Genomic DNA, 17,050 nt, shown 5'->3' with positions numbered 1-17,050 from the left:
AATCACATGTATTTCTATCAATTAATGTGCATCAATTAAAATCCATATACATTTACATATTACTGATATAATAGTAGAGAACTGCAATAATTGTACTTTTAGGTAAGGCATGTAAGTGCTGCATCAAAAATAATATTACAAAATATACGCCCTATGTCGGTGAGGACTTCATAAATGTCTTCTAAGATTGACATGCGATTTCATAAAGTACTTTCTAAAAATAACTTTATATTCCATTGTAAATTTTAAAAAATATTTATTGAAGTATGGCAGAAAAATATATAATGCTTCAAAATAAGATACACTGAGTATGATAGATAAGTGTAAGTGCGTTCAAATATAATTGTTGTACATTGTTTTCTTCTTTCCTTGTAAATTTTATTCCTTCAATGATGTTGTTGATTATTTAATGTGTCTTCTCTAGTTTCTTTTTATTATTATTATTGATGATGATAAAGTGTTCCCTACATACTGGATTCATAATTTTGGTTGTAAATATAGAGGTGTTATAGCTTCTAAATGCTGCTTCACAGTACCTTTCCTGGATATCTTTATTAGCAGAGGAAGCAACAGCAAACTAGAAATCCAAATCTAGGGGTAAGATTTATAAAATAAGTACGCATTATGAGTCATATTTTACATTAATTTGTTCACTTTGATTTATTTATTTATTTATTTTTCATATTTCTATGCCGCCCACTCTCTGAGGACTCTGGGTGGCTTACACCAAAGACAGTATACTAAATAGGATATTGCCCCCAACAATCTGGGTCCTGGATTTCTTATCAATAACATAGAGTACAGGAGAGGAAGCAGCATGCAATCCTTCAGTTATTGTTTAATTTTCCATTGACCTGAGCGCAGGTAAAGAGAACTATAGCCTATCATATCTGGGTAATGACACATCTTTTACTTTGAAAACAAATGCAATAACCAAATGAAAAGATCTATGTACAGAACAATCACATCAACCTCAACCTTAGAAAAGAACATCCCACCTCACCTATTAGCCATTAAACCTATGCTCTGGGCTGCTAGAATACCCTCCATTTTCCATGAGCACAACATATTCCTCTTGAATCTTTTTCCACCTCAGAAACGAGTACTCTGGGCATTCTTCCCTGTTGCTGATTTTTATCCTGCTGCTTCCAAGCTTAATTTAGGCCATATTAATAGTGTGAAGTATAGTTGGTATGTGACTGATGATATATATTGAAGGCGATTTATTATTGTTGCTAAACAAGACTGAGTTTTGCAAAGTACAAATAGTCCTCAACTTACGATCACAATTTATGTTGTTAAGTGAGAAATGGGGAGTTTTGCCCCATTTTATGACTTTTCCCACCACATTTGTTAAGCGAATCATTGCAGTTGTTAGGTTAGTAACGTGGTTGTTAAGTGAATGTAGTTTCCCCATTGACTTTACATGTCAGAAGGTCGCAAAAGGGGATCTCATGACTCGGGGACTCTGCAAAGGCATAAATGTGAGTCAGTTATGAAGTATCCCAATGTAAATCACATAACCATGGGCATGTTGCAACGGTTGTAAGTGTGAAAAATGGTCATAAGTAACTTTTTTAAGTGCTATTGTAACTTTGAATGGTCACTAAATGAACTTTTGTAAGTCGATGACTACCTGTACAGGAAGCTCTTTTTGACCACAATTGGGACCAGCAACTTGGTCATTAAGTGGAAGCGGTCACTAAATGAAATTGCTACCATGCTTATGATCTTACTTCAGCTTTCCTTTGCTTTACAGACCTGCAAAGGTCATAAATGCAAGGAATGATCATAAACATTACTTTTTCATCACCATTGTAATTCTGAAAAGTCACTAAACCAGGCAGCTGCTAATGAGAACTATCTGTATTTCCTTAGTGTAAAAATTAGGTAAGCCTTATTTATGGGCCAGGAAGGAAGGCTTTTTATAACATAAACCAAGGGTTCTAAACTAGCTACTTTGTATTTAGAAAGCTGAAAAATAAAATCTATTGTATAATTTTTACAGAAATTACATCACATTAACAATATAAGCATTTATTCTTGGTCTGACTATAGCCTCAAAAGTAAAAATTAGAGCAAGAAAGACAGAGAAGAAAAGGAACAGAGATAACCATATTTTATGAAGTTTAGTTGATTACATAGCTATGTTTTGAATGAATATTTAGCTACCAAAAATATAAGTGATATTTTTGCTAATATCAATACCATAAGTCTTCACCATGGTCTAAAGATTAAGTACAATCTATTAATTAAGGCATGCAGGAGCTTCTGAACTTGTGTTGTACAAGAAGTTGTTGGTCAATAAATAAATAGAAAAATCTGAGAATTCCATCTGTCAAATGAATCCTGAAAGGAGAAACTATAGAGGAATACAAAATATGTTTAGCTGCTATGATACAAATTGTTGATACTAATGATTGATATAAATTGTTGATATGATACTGATCAGGAGTGAAATGCTACCGGTTCAGACCGGTTCAGCTGAACCGGTAGCGATAGTAGCGGGTGGTTCGGAGAACCAGTAGCGATGGCGGCACGAGGCTCCGCCCACACATCATTACTTCCTGGTTTTACCCAGGAAGTAACCTGTTTTTTATCCTCTGCGCATGTGGAGAAGGGTTTGCACATGTGCAGAGAGTCCAAGGGTGTATGTGATGCGCGGCGCGTGCACTTCTGAATCGGTAGGGAAGGTAAGTAGATTTCACCCCATTACTGATACTGTAATACCTCTGCCACTATTCTATTTTGCCACAACTGGTAAATCTTTTCTGAATTATAAATAGAAGAACACTGGGAATGACAGATGAACTGATTGTTGCTATCTGTAGAAGTGAAGAACTTTACAAATCATACCAGAATAAATTTCTGTTAATCATTATTATTTGTTTTTATGATGGTGGTCAACCATTTATACATGGATTGGATGGGGAATGCAGAATGCATGTACAATATGAATTTGAAGGACATGAATAAATTGACTTGAGGTCTAATCCCAGACATAGTTACATGAGATTAAGTAATACTGAAATCAAGGGAACTTTTGAATAAGTATGTATAGAACTATGCTACATATTCAGAATAAAAAGAAAGGAGATGGAAATAAACTTTAGCTCAATTATCTGCAGATGGAACATATTAATTTTAAAATATTTCACAGGTTGTGTCAATGCAAAGTGCTTGTGACTTCACCTTTTTAGTCATTTTGGTCGTTTCCACCAATGGCAAGAAGGAAATCAGTAGGGTACCAAGTAGCCACACAAGTTGAGAGAAAGCAAGGTGAGGGATCAATGGAAAGAAGCCCCAAAGGATTAAAAAAAAAACAGCCCAAAGAGAGAAAAAAGAAAAGAAATAGAAACAAAGTGGAACAACCCACTGGATGGAAGATTTCTCTCAATCTTGTGGGAACAGTGAACAGAGTTAAACAGACATAAAAAGCCGTGGTGGCGCAGTTAGAATGGACATTGTCTTACCTGAACGTCCGTTTTCTGGGCGCTGCGAACACTATCCATGAATGGGTTAAATCCTTCAGCCTTTGGCAAACAACTGAGAGCAATTTAAAACTAAACTTCCCTTTCCCGGCTCCTTAGCCACACCTCCTATTCCCATGATACCCCAGTCTGAACGAAGGCAAAGTAAATGACAAACTTGGTCTGGTACAAAAAATCATAACTTTATTAAACAACAACCATAACTAGTGAAGGCTAAACACGCCTTGGCAGTCAGCCATGTTCTAGGGGGGGGTATGGAAAGTGTTTGCAGTGCCCAGAAAACGGACGTTCAGGTAAGACAACGTCCATTTTCCTGTGCGCTGCTCCCACTATCCATGAATGGGATATACCCAAGCTTAAACTCCATGGGCGGGAAGCTGACTGCCTCCTCTGTCCTCCGTAGCCAGGACCCGTTGGAGTACTCTGCGACCAAAGGACGCCTCAGCGGAATTATAGGCATCTATCCGGTAGTGGCGAATGAATGGTAACAGCGAAGACCAGGTGGCTGCTCTGCAAATGTCTGCTACTGACGCCTGTGTGGCCCAGGCTTCCGTAGTAGCCGCGCTACGTGTAGAGTGGGGCAGGATCCTGCCCGGTCGCGGTCTGGCGTCCAAATCATATGCCAGGGCGATGCAGGCCTTAATCCATCTGCTGACCGTCAAGGCCGAGATCTTCTGGCCCATGGACGCCAGGATGAACGACACCAGGAGCGCTTCTGTGCGGCGGAAGGATGCTGTCCTGCGAATGTACTGGCGTAGGGCACGACGTACATTGAGGGTGTGCCAACGCTTCTCCCTATTATCACGAGGTGATGGGCAGAAATCCGGGAGGATCAACTCTTGAGCCCGATGAAATCACGAATTCACCTTCGGTATGAAGGCCGGATCGAGATGCAGTATCACCGTGGAGTCTCTGAAGACGCACAGGTCCTTACGGACGGACAGGGCCGCTAATTCGGAGACCCTCCTGGCCGAAGTAATGGCTAGGAGAAAGGTAACCTTGAAAGACAGATGTTTGAGGGCCAGTGACTCCAATGGCTCAAACGGAGGCCAGGTCAACGCTCGCAGAACAAGCGGCAAGTCCCAAGAGGGGTATCGGTGCACCATGGGAGGATGCAGATTCTTGGCCCCATGTAGAAACCCTTTGATAAGTGGGTGATGTGCCAGGGACTGGTATGGGGCGCAAGTGATGACTGTAGACAAGGCAGCTGTCTGCCGTCTCAGGGTGGCTGGAGCCAGTCCTTAATCTAGCCCCTCCTGTAGAAACCCCAGGATGTCCTGTATAGTGGCTGTCGTGGGGTCAACATGATGGCGAGACCCCCAGTGGCAGAACGCCCTCCACGATGCTTCGTAGATGCGCGAGGTCGATGGCTGTCTAGCCGCCTGGATGGTATTGATGACTGCGTGCGGTAAATTGTCTTTCATTAGGACTACCCTCTCAAGTGCCAGACGGCTAATTGTAGCCACTGTGGCTCTGGGTGAATGACCGCCCCCTGGCGCAGATCAACCCGGTGCGGTGGGATGATCCATGGCCGGTCTGCTGATAGGGCCACCAGGTCTGCGTACCACGACCTTCTGGGCCAGTTTGGAGCCACTAGCAGGAGGTTGGCCTTTTCCAATAACAGCTTCCTGATGAGTCGCAGCAGCGGGATCGGTGGAAAGGCGTACAGGAGGCCCTCTGGCCATTTGCAGCGAAGGGCGTCGTGATCCTCCGCCTGAGGAGTTGGGTAGCGAGACACAAAACGAGGTAACTGTGAGTTGCTGGGAGTCGCAAACAGGTCCACTTCCGGTTTCCCGAATCGGGTAGTGATTTCCTGGAACAGGCTGGGGTGGAGTTGCCATTCCGCCTGGTCTATTGTTTCTCGACTGAGCCAGTCTGCCCTGACATTGGTCGACCCCGAGATGTGGTCTGCCTTGATTGATGAGAGGTGTTGTTCCACCCAATCGAACAGGGCTTCGGATTCTAGCATGAGAAGCCGTGACCTTGTCCCTCCCTCTCTGTTCACGTGTGCCTTGGCTGACATGTTGTCCGTCAGAATCAACATGTGCTGGCCTTGAACTGTGGCTTGAAAGTGGCGAAGAGCTAGTCTGATTGCCCGTAACTCCAGTAGGTGGATGCTGTTGAGCTGTTCGTGAGGGGACCATTGGCCGTGTGCCACCAGATTGAGAAGGTGTGCTCCCCACCCTCGGAGGCTTGTGTCCGTAGTTAGAACCAGCCTGTTTGGTTCCAGGAAGTCGGAACTCCTGAGCAGTGCTCGGGTTGTCCACCACTTGAGAGATCGATGGACCTGGACGATGAGGTTCACTTCTCGCTTTGCGTTGGCTTTTCCCGCCCATTGAAATGGTAGGAGAAACCACTGGAGCGGCCTCAAATGTCTGCGTGCCCATGGTATGATGCCAAAGCAGGAGACCATCTTCCCTAGGAGACACGACAGCTGAAGTAGTGGTACCTTCTTTCTTGCTGTTATCTGCTGGACCAGGTCTTGGATGCTCCGAACTCTGTCTGGGGACAGAAAAACCTGTCCTCTGGCCGAGTCTATCACTGTCCCCAAGTGGAGAATTTGGGTGGAGGGATGGAGGTGGCTCTTCTCGAGATTGATTGTGAAACCGTGGTCTTGGAAGGCCTCCAGGACCAGTTTCCTGTCCCTGGTCACCTGGACCTGTGAGGACGAGAGGATTAGAATGTCATCCAGGTAACAGAGGACTCTCACCAGGAGCGCCCGGAGTTTGGCCGCCACCACCACTACTAGTTTTGTGAAGGTGCGGGGTGCCGATGAGAGGCCGAAGGGCATTGCACGGTATTGGAAATGGTGCCCCGTGTACTCGAACCTCAGGAACTGTCAGTGCTCTGGGTGGATAGGCACATGCAGGTAGGCTTCTCGTAGGTCCACTGACTGAAGAAAGTCTCCTTTTCGCACTCTGGCTAGAATGGACCAGAGGGAATGCATCTTGAACCTGCAGTATTGCACCGACTGGTTCAGTCGCTTCAGATTCAGGATTCCCCTCCATCCTCTGGAGTTCTTGGGGACCAGGAAAAGGCTTGAATAAAAACCCCCACCGTGTTGGTCCGGTGGCACTGGTTCTATGGCCTTGATCTCCAAGAGATGGGCACTCTCCTGTGACATTAGGTCCTGGAGTTCCTGGGACTGTGGGATTGTGCCCCGGAGAAAGCGACGGGGCGAGGGACTGGAAAATTCGATGTATAAGCCTGATGAAGTCGTGCGCCTTACCCACAAGTCCGATGTTGAGCGGGCCCATTGTTGGTGGAAGCGGAGGAGTCTTCCCCCTATAGGGCCCGCGGGTCTGAAGTCACTTTCCCCTCCTGGTGGCTTTGGGGCCGGCTCCACGGAAAGGACGCTTGGACTGCTGGTTTCGGCCTCTGTCTCTGAACTGCTGTCTGTCCTGTGTTCTATTGCCCCCTTGGAACTGGGACCGGTGAAAGGAGGCCCCTCTTGCCCCCGTGTTGTGACGAAAGCGCTGTTGGTATGAGTAGGGGGAGTATCTGCGCTCATGTCGACAGAGGGATGACGGAAGCACCTTCCTTTTGTCCTTGTCCTTGACCAGGACGGGCTCTAAAGCTGCCCCAAAGAGGTCTGGAGCCTTGTATGGGGCTGCAGCTAGCTTCCACTTCACTTTGAGGTCTGCCTTCCAGGGCCGTAACCAGAAAAGCCTCCTGGCTGTGACAGTGGAGGCTAAGGATCTTGATGCGAACTTTGCTGAGTTTAGCGAGGCGTCTGCGGCATATTCAGTGGCTGCAATTATCTTATTTACGTCCTGATGAAGTCTGGTGTCCTCAGCAGGGAGTCTTTCTTGCATTTGTTTAACCCAAATGAGGGCCGCTCTGTTGAAGAAAGATGTCGCTGTTGCTGAGCAAATCGCCCAGGCCACTGCCTGGTGGGCCTTGCAAAAGACCCCCTCCATTCTCTTGTCCTCTGCCTTGAGACCATCCAAGGCCTCTGTGGAGATCATCGAGGCCGAAGAGAGGAATACCACCGGTTGGTCTACTGTTGGGAGAGCCAGCAATTCCTCCAGCTCAAGGGTTGAGCAATACAGCTTCTTATCCAGGGTACTGGGTGTTGTCAACGAGGCCGGCTGTCCCCAGGGTTCTGGATTACGTCTGCGAACAATTGTGGGCAGGGAACACAGTCCTTTTGTGGAATGGAAGATTTGAAGAGGGCGTCGTGGGGCCCAGATGATGATGGCGCCGCTGACGCGGTTTCACCTGGAACTCCTAGGTTAGTCGTGAGACTGGCCTTGTGGAGCAGTGACTTGAATAGCGCCGGTTGAAAGAGCCCGGTGAAGGCTGGAGTGTCTGGCATGAGACCCTCATCTTCTGAGAACTCGATATCCTCTGCCCCCCCCCTCTGCCTGATCAGACTCTTCCGACGAGGATGAGGGGTCCTGATGATGGTGGTTGCGAAATTGAGTCTGTTGCAGCGACCCCTGGGCCGCCAGAGGATGCAACTGTGGCTGAGACGCCTGCTGCCAACTGGCCGCCAAGAAGGATGACAGCGCCGAGGAAAACATGGCCTGAAAATCCGGTTGGTTGATTGGCCCTGAGCCCCCTTGTGGCCTAAGCCCCGCTGCCATCGGAGTGAAGGTCACCTCCGGCTGGTGAAGCCGTTGCGGTGTGACCGTGACTTCTGGAAATTGACCCGACCTGGGGGTCGCTGAGGTCTGGTCCAGCCGAACAGGGCTTGAAATAGCCAACTCCGGTTCTCTGGATGGTGTGGGGGGCACATCCCCGGTGTGCAGTTCCGCACTGGAGGCTGCAGCTGCCGCCTTCTGCGCCTTGGCACATTGGCGCTCTAGTGCCTGGTGGCGCCTCAGGGCGTCCCTGTCCAGGGTAGGAGGCGCCTTGGCAGACTTGGATTTGCGGCTGGAGCTCCCAGACCGCCTCCCCGAGCTTTTCTTAGACTGTTGAGCCCCCTTGCGAGGTGGGCTTGTCTCCAATTCCGGATCTGAGGAGAATTGTGAGTCAGCCATGACTGCCCATGTGTCCTGGCGCTGAATCAGCTCCCCAAGAACCTCTCTCTAAGGCAGACCGCCCCGAGGGGACTGGTCCTGCTGGCTCCTTAACACCCGGCCAAGGGTGGTGCAGTTGGGCCCCCTGGTGGTTCAGGGAAAACCGTCTGCCAAATCAACCAAAATGGCGGCCCGGAGGTCCGTCAAAATGGCAGCCGCACGTGACTAGTGTCCCACGAGGCGGCTAGAGCAGCGGACTTGCACTGGCGGCCCGAGGGTCCGACCAGATACCGCGCTAAACAGGGAGCTAGAGAGAGTTCTTTCTGTAGCGTAGGGGAGAGAAGGGCAGGCTCAGCAGGCTTCCTGGCTGAACGCCACTGCCGCGCACCGCTCCGCTAACTCTTTGAAACTCCAAGGCTTGAAGCAGGCGCGCTGCGGCTTCTGGCGGCTAGCTGAGCTTGAAAACACAATCACCGGCTGGATTGAGCGCTAGCGGAGCGAGCGTGGGCGGCCCGATTCAATCCGTAAAGAAACACAAAAGAAACAGCATGCGGAGGCAAAGTAATCAAAAATAACAGAAAGCCTAAACGCCCTTAGGAAAGGGAAGAAAAATAACTCAAAACAAGAAAGGAAACCAAATTAAAGGAAAGGGAATACCTGTGCTACTCAGGAGCTCCCAAAAAACTCTTCAGCGTTTGCCAGCAACTGAGAGAAGACTGGGGTATCATGGGAATAGGGGGTGTGGCTAAGGAGCCGGGAAAGGGAAGTTTAGTTTTAAATTGCTCTCAGTTGTTTGCCAAAGGCTGAAGGATTTAACCCATTCATGGATAGTGGGAGCAGCGCACAGGAAAATGGATACTGCAGGCTACTTCTGCTCACTGCCTGCTGCCAGCAGTTTAGCAGTTTGATTTTCACTGGTTCAAGGTTGACTCAGCCTTCCATCCTTCCGAGGTTGCTAAAATGAGGATGCAGATTGTTGGGGGCAATATGCTGACTCTAAAACTGCTTAGAGAGGGCTGAAAAGCACCATGAAGCGGTATATAAGTCTAAGTGCTTTTGCTATAAAAAGAAACAGACAACTGAAGCTACAATGAAAAGAGACAGTTGGGGGATGGTAGGGGAAACTGAGATTTGGAACCTTGTCCCCCCTTCTTTCTTTCAACAGAAAGAGGAGCCTTCCTGATCACTACAACTGACAAGTGGTAATATGAATGGCCACCATAATGCCAGTGACTTTGCAACTGGCTACAGAAAACCTGCAGCACAGACGTGGATCGTGCAGAAATGCAGGCAGAAGGTACAGGAAACCCAAAATTTCTAAGAATACAAGTTGTCAAGGTAAAGAATTGGACAAAAGATGTCTTGAGGACATCACAGTCATAAACAGTCAAGAAAACTAAATATTCAGCAGTAGTTACAGCATTTTTTAAAAAATTGAAGAAGCAAACAACACTAGTCTACTGGGGCCACATGTGACCATAGGATAGAATAGTGGGAAGAATGGGTGATGATGGGAGTTATTTATTATCATGAGGACCCTGATTGTTGGGGAGAAATATGCTGACTCTGTAAACTGCTTGGAGAGTGCTATGAAGTGGTATATAAGTTTAAGTGCTTTTTTTATTAAACAAAGTTATATGGCTGTTCACGCATACATAGGTGACTCTGGATGTCTTACAACATTAAAAAAAAAACACAACATAAAACCAAAGTCTTCCGTCTGCCCCCATAGCAGAAATAACACTGTCAGATCAACCACTTGATCAGCTCCAGCTCATCCGGGGTCCCTAAACTCACTAACAAAATCAGGTCTTCTGGACCTTTTGGAAAAACAACAACTGCCTTGGTCCCAATTATGGTAATAACTCAAAGATTACTTCTAAACTCCAACTAAATAATACTGGTTGTTGCAGCTGGATGATTAACGAAGCATTCTGCAGAATAAAAAACAGCCTGGATTAGATATGTTTAAATAGGGAAGTGAAATTAAAACTATGAGCAAAATAGATATAAAATGTTAATATGCATTTCTTCTGTTTTGATTGTGCACCATAGTAATTCTGCTAAATGGCTAAAATAGATGTCCACATAGTATGCTAACATTTCTCTATAGGAATTAGTTTTGGGGCCTAATAAATGCTATAAACTACAATATATACCAAAGGAATAACTCAACCTCCTACAAGAGAAGCTGTGTAATAGCACTATTTAGACAAGCAAAAACATACCAGAGCAACCCTGAACATCAGAAAAAGAAAACTGGTCATCTATACTACATTTTCCAAAAAAAATGCAACTTCATCAAAAAGTGCCCTACCACTCAAACCAAAGAGCACAATCAGGCTGTAAAAAAGATAAGGGTACAAATATATAAAAACATTTCAGAAACCACCAACAGACTATTACAATCACATGGCATCAGTATAGCACAAAAACCAATTAAAGCCCTCCAAAACATTTTATGTAAACTAAAAGACCCAGCAGACCGGGACAAAAAACAGGAGTCATCTATAAAATACAGCGTAAGGACTGCAAAAGCAAAAAAACATCTCCCCACCAGCAATCAACACCTAGATGAGCAGAGATTAACACCAAGATTAACATCAGACTATCAATCAAGAAGTAAACAATACCCCAATGAAGGAAATGTTAAACAAGCTAACAATAAACAATCCAACCAAAGAACCACTAAGACCACTCCCACCAACACTGATAGGGCAAGCCACTAGATTATAAATTGAGAGCAAACCCCATTCCCTAACAGTACTGATGATGCTACCTAGTTTGGGTAATACGGAGAAGGGCGGCATATAAATTGGACTAATAAATAAATAAATAATGAAATAATGAAATATCTGCAATAAAACAACCAGCCTTAGAGAGTACCAAGGAACCCTCTATCAGTACTATAATATATCGAAAGTTATTCACACAATTATTATATCTATATTCTTTTATCTGCATATTCCCTTTCAACTAAAGATTTTACTATTCTGGGCCTTCTGTGCTGTGGTATCCATATTATGGAAAATTCTCCCCAACCCCAAATGAAATCAAAATAATTTCTTCATAATAATGTGATCATGACTTTCTTTAAAGAAGCCAGATCTATCCAACTCACAAAGAAATATTATCTTTGGAGCCCAGACAGTTAGCCTATTTCTGCTTTTTACAATAATATGAAAAGGACAACGATCAAGTGAACAAGAAAGTTCTTTAAGAAGGAGTTGACTTGTTTTTCCTTTTAATTCATCCTCCCAATATCCCAGCAAAGGGAAAGTCTAGTTTATGTAAATCAGTCCCTTTGAAAGAGATAAGTGGCTGTGGAGTGGAATAACTGTTACTGTAAGAATTTATATTTTATTTTCTCCACTTCTTAGATATTCTCTGTTTGGAAATATTTCAGATGCAGCTGTCCATTTAGTCATTACTTATAATAATTTACTATACCTTTTCTGTCAATTGATTCTTACTTTTGTCTTATTTTCATTAATAATTGCTAGATTAACAACATACACAAAAAGTAATTATAATTTGACTAATTTTTAAACAATAACCATATTCTTCCTTATACATTGCATCACTGCATTTTCACCCTTATCCATCCACTAATAACCAACCAGCAATCCTTTATCTAGTAATCCACTTCTTGAAGGGCAGGGATGAGCATTAGGAGCATCTAACGAGTCTCTGAAAAATATTCTAGCTATCTAGGAAATAAAGTTACTCAGATTTACCTGGAGTAGAATGATAACATCATTCTACTCCAATGATGATAACATCATTCTATTTACTTGAAGTAGAATGGTAATGATAAGTTAAGCCTACTTTAAGAAAAAAAATCTCAGTGCTCTGTTTAAAATTGAATACACAGTTCCCTTTGTTAAATTGATGATTTTCTAATGACAAGTCTTAAATCCATTATTGCAGGACTTTAGAAATGTCTTAAAAGCCAATTTAATTAGTTGCTTTATTATTATGATTTGGAGTTTTATTGATCATTATTTTAAAACTAGACACTCTTTTTTTAGTTTTGATACATTTTTATTACCTTGAATTTAGTAGTATTTTCATTGTTATCTTGAATGTGGCTTAAACCTTAATATGTGGCTTAAAATGTGTGGTTACAAAACAGAGGCTGAAAATTAGAAAGCTAACTATTTAGCAATTCCTTTTATACTATGTCCAACATGAACTTGATTTATATTAAAGATCAGCAGAAACCACCCTGGAAGCTGTCAGAACACTATAGCTGCAGTTCAGTTAATAATTCTGCAAATGTTTCCTTTTTGGTAAGTGGGCAGCTGCCAGTTTGTTTCTCTAGAAAACAGCACAGCTGGCAATATGTTTTTTCATCTCTTTCTACTAGCACAGCTTTATTAAATAAAATAAACTGGAAATAAGTCATGTATCTCGGAAAAGGGGGGGGATGCAGATTTAAATCTTTGAGGGGGGAAAACCTTGCTTTATTGACATGATTTTTGTTAACTGAAATCCAAGTGATAAAAACTGTCATTTTGGATATAAAGAGATTTGTGAAACAGGAAAATACAGTGTATTGGCAAAGTTGCAAAAAAAATAGAAAAGCACAGGCAGTCTTATGAAAAAAATATAAGCAAAATAAGAAGCATGCCTGCAAAGACCTAATCTAACTAGTTGTTATTCTAATTGTGGAATACTTAACTATCTGAATATGGAAAATATTACACTGGCATGTACTTGTAGCAGTGAAATAATTGCTTAAAAAGGAAAACTCCTGTGGTAACAAAATTTCTCTGTTCCAATATACAGACAAATTGGAAGGCAGTTTCCCCCCCTTACATTAACTCTCTTTTCAGTTTCATTCTCTTCCATACAATATAATAATTAGTTCTTAATATTCATGGATTCCCTTGTTTATATTGTTTTTACAATAGTTTCTTGCCAGATTTTAAAAACTCTGGCTCTAAAAAGTCACAATCTTCACATCATTCTGCTGAAGAAATGACTAAAAATATCTGTCATTCAGTTATAATATTTTTTTTCTTTCCCTCAGTTAAAAGACATTGTGGAGTTACTCTCTTTCAATTCTCTACTCAATGCGGAAATTACAATATTGGATGCAAATAGCAGCCTGGCTGCATTTAAATATCTCCAGACAAAGAAAAAGGCTAATATCTACCAATATCTACCAATAAAGGAACAGACAGTCAAGGAATATGCACAGACCAACACTTGGTAGAGTAGCCATGAAGGCCTTGGAAAAAGTATTCAGATGCTACAATAAAGGAACAGACAGTCAAGGAATATGCACAGACCAATACTTGGTAGAGTAGTCATGAAGGCCTTGGAAAAAGTATTCAGATGCTACAATGTGCTTATACCTACAAAAGGTCAGAACCAGTGGTGGGATTCAATTTTTTTTACTACTGGTTCTGTGGGCGTAGCTAGGTGGGCATGACATGGCTTGATGGGCGTGGCTTGGTGGCTTGGTGGGTGTGGCAGGGGAAGGATACTAAAATCTCCATTCCCTCCCCATTCCAGGAGAAGGATACTGCAAAATCCCCATTTCCTCCTGATCAGCTGGGACTCGGGAGGCAGAGAATAGATGGGGGCGGGGCCAGTCAGAGGTGGTATTTACAAGTTCTCCGAACTACTCAAAATTTCTGCTATCAGTTCTCCAGAATACCACCTCTGATCAGAACCAGTGGTGGGTTGCCCCCGGTTTGGACCAGTTCGCAAGAACCGGTAGTAAAACCGGCAGGAGGCTCTGCCCACCGACCCCGACGTCATCAGGAAGCTTCTGTGAATGCGCAGAAGCATGCGTGCAGCCGCGTTGCAAACGGTGTAGTAAAGGTAAATAGAACCCACCCCTGGTCAGAACCCTATGGAAGTGAAAGTTAGACTTTGAAGAAGCAACATATGAAGAGTATTGATATTGTTGAAATTATGTGTCCAAGAAGACTGCAGAGAATACCCTTGACAGCTAAGAAAACAAACAAATTGATCATTGAACAAGTCAAAAGTTCTGAGGCACAAATGATCCAGCTCCTACTTCAGACACATTATGTGAAGAGCCAGTTCTCAGAAGAAAGCTCTAATGCTGGGAAAGGTGGAAGGGGAGAAGAAGACAACCAACAGGACTGTGTTGATGGGTATATCATTGTAAGACATGAAGGGCAAGATTAGAGAGATCATCATACCAAAAAAAATCTATGTGACTGCTAAATATTGACGCCAATATGATGGCACATAATCTATTTCCCTATTCTTCTTATGGAGTTTCTTCTGAAGTTTTTCTGGGACGTGCTTTTCTGAAGTTCTAGTTCTTATTTTCCTCTTTGCTTTTCTTTTAAGCCACCGTGTCTTTCTTTAGTTTTCCTTGTTCAAACTAAGTCCAGGATTTTCATTTCTTTCTCCTAAGACTGGGTTCTAGATCCTTTAACATTTTGTACAACCGAGTAAACAAGGAAAAAAACATTGAGGTGTATGCAAGTCTGAACCAAAACATTCTGAAAAGTATATGCAAAATTATTTGTAAGCATGTTCAGCTAAATGTATGTATATATTTCCAGTTAGGAGCTCTGTAGCAAAACACATAAATCAAAGTATTAAATAAAATAAGATAATAGCAACATCAGATGCTTGAGAATTTTAGTCGTTTGTTTTTTACTTGACAAAACAAAAAGAATTTACAGGAAAATGTATTATGCCTTATCATCAATCATGTACAAATAAAAGGGGCAAAGGAGCAGAAAATATGATTCAGGAGAATTTTAAAGATATGAACCTGAATACAACTTATCCAGAACAAGGTGACACTTTAAAACAAAGAAACAAACAAAGAAACAAGTAAAATAAAAAATTATACATAATAAAGTATAAAAAGTAGGGCAAGAGATATATAGAGTTGTGCATTTTGTATATAACTAGACTTCTAATATATCTTGAATCTTTCAGGTTATCAATTCCTTCTGGTCTATAATCAGCATGATAAATTAGATTATCATAATCCACTCTCTTGAAAATAAGAAAAAAAATTATTCTCCTAAATTTAGTTGCAGAAATTCATATCAAAACTTCATTTTTTGGCTGTTTATTGTACATATCCAAATTAATTATTATATAAGGAATCCAAGAAAATATTTAAAAATTATATTTGTATATATTGTGCTGAGCAATACAAATACACTAGAATATTGTTAGAATGTTTAAGACTATTTATAATTGCATATTTATCTCACAAAACTACCAATCCACTTGTTTGAAACATATATGCAAACTAATGTATTCATTCTAGAGTAATGAAGCTAATGAAATATGAATGAAAATCTTGTATATATGGCTGTAGCTATAAATGACTTGCAATCTGACTTGACAAAGGCTCATATGTTAAAAATCTTCAACAAAATTGTTCATCAATTTCTGTCAAAAGCACTATATATTAATAGATAATACTATCCTCATTAAGCTAATGTTTAAAGATTTAATTCTTTATAAACACCACTTTAATTAAAACAGCAGAGACTAATTCACAATGGGAAGTATGATCTATTGATAATAATTACCTGTGGACATAATGTAGCTGATGTACAGAATCAATTGCTACCACCATTTCAGCTAAATAAAAGCGAGCCATTTCTTCAGGTAACCGATCCTCAAACTTACTGAGCAAGGTAAGCAGATCTCCACCAACATAATAATCCATAACGAGGTACTAGGAGTATAGAAAACAATTTTGAAAGAAAAACAAATATGCACTAAATATAACAAACAGGATAAGACCAAGAGCTGCTTTCTCAGTATGATTAGGGCAAGGTAAATCTTCTGGAAATAATTTCTTTGTATATCCTCCATTATATAACACCTCTTTCAAAATCTTTGCTCATCCCCATATTTTTCTTTTCTAGAGAAAGACTATATTAGAAGTGCAATAATGCTGGAGCAAAACACTATAGAAATGCCTTGCTATTAACAAAACATATTCTATGGCTTATTGTTCTATATCTATCTGTCACCTGCCACAAAATAAAAAAAATAAAGCATAGCAATATCTAATCACTTGGGAGACTGGAGTGAGACATAAATGTCATGCTTCTGTTCAAAAATATACAAAAAGGCAACTTTAAAAGTATAGTTAATTTACATATAGTTGATTTATAAAAAATCCACTCTCATCATTTCTTGTGATCATATATTACTAAGGTTTGATATATTTTGACTGCAGCATTTTTTTAAAAAAAGGAATAAGACGGGCAGATGTTTGAAACTGTCATTACATTCATACATAATATTCAAACATAACCTTTTAAAAAATAATTGGGTCACACTACTCTAGCACTTCACAAGTGACTAACTTCTTGTGCCATGAGAAGCTGGCCACTTGTGGCTTTTAAATCCTGCTAGAAGTAATGTGATGTGCTTTGATGTGCTTTCTCCATCGTGAAATTGTGTGCAGATAATACAGAAGATATACCTCTTTGTCTATTCATAGGAATGATTAACAACTGCTTATAGGTGGCACGGCAGCATATTTGCCACTTAACTATTTTAGTTATCAGTAAACAGGTAAATTAAAATTAGACATTATGTTCTAAGATTACTTTTAAGTAATAC

At 41.8% G+C, this 17,050-nt stretch overlaps 1 protein-coding gene across 8 annotated transcripts in view; it reads right to left on the bottom strand.

The window, feature by feature from the left end:
- Positions 1–17,050, bottom strand: part of CDC42BPA (CDC42 binding protein kinase alpha) — a 143,910-nt gene that overhangs the window by 79,900 nt on the left and 46,960 nt on the right. For all 8 annotated transcript variants that reach the window (XM_034427949.3, XM_034427953.3, XM_034427951.3 and 5 more), the window contains exon 5: positions 16,003–16,151. In XM_034427949.3, coding sequence (XP_034283840.1) covers positions 16,003–16,151 — 149 coding nt within the window. The remainder of the gene's footprint in view (positions 1–16,002; positions 16,152–17,050) is intronic.

Source organism: Pantherophis guttatus, chromosome 1 (assembly GCF_059756535.1).
Source record: "Pantherophis guttatus breed Tessera chromosome 1, ASM5975653v1, whole genome shotgun sequence".
Lineage (NCBI taxonomy): Eukaryota > Metazoa > Chordata > Lepidosauria > Squamata > Colubridae > Pantherophis > Pantherophis guttatus.
This window is presented reverse-complemented; position numbering and strand designations above follow the sequence as displayed.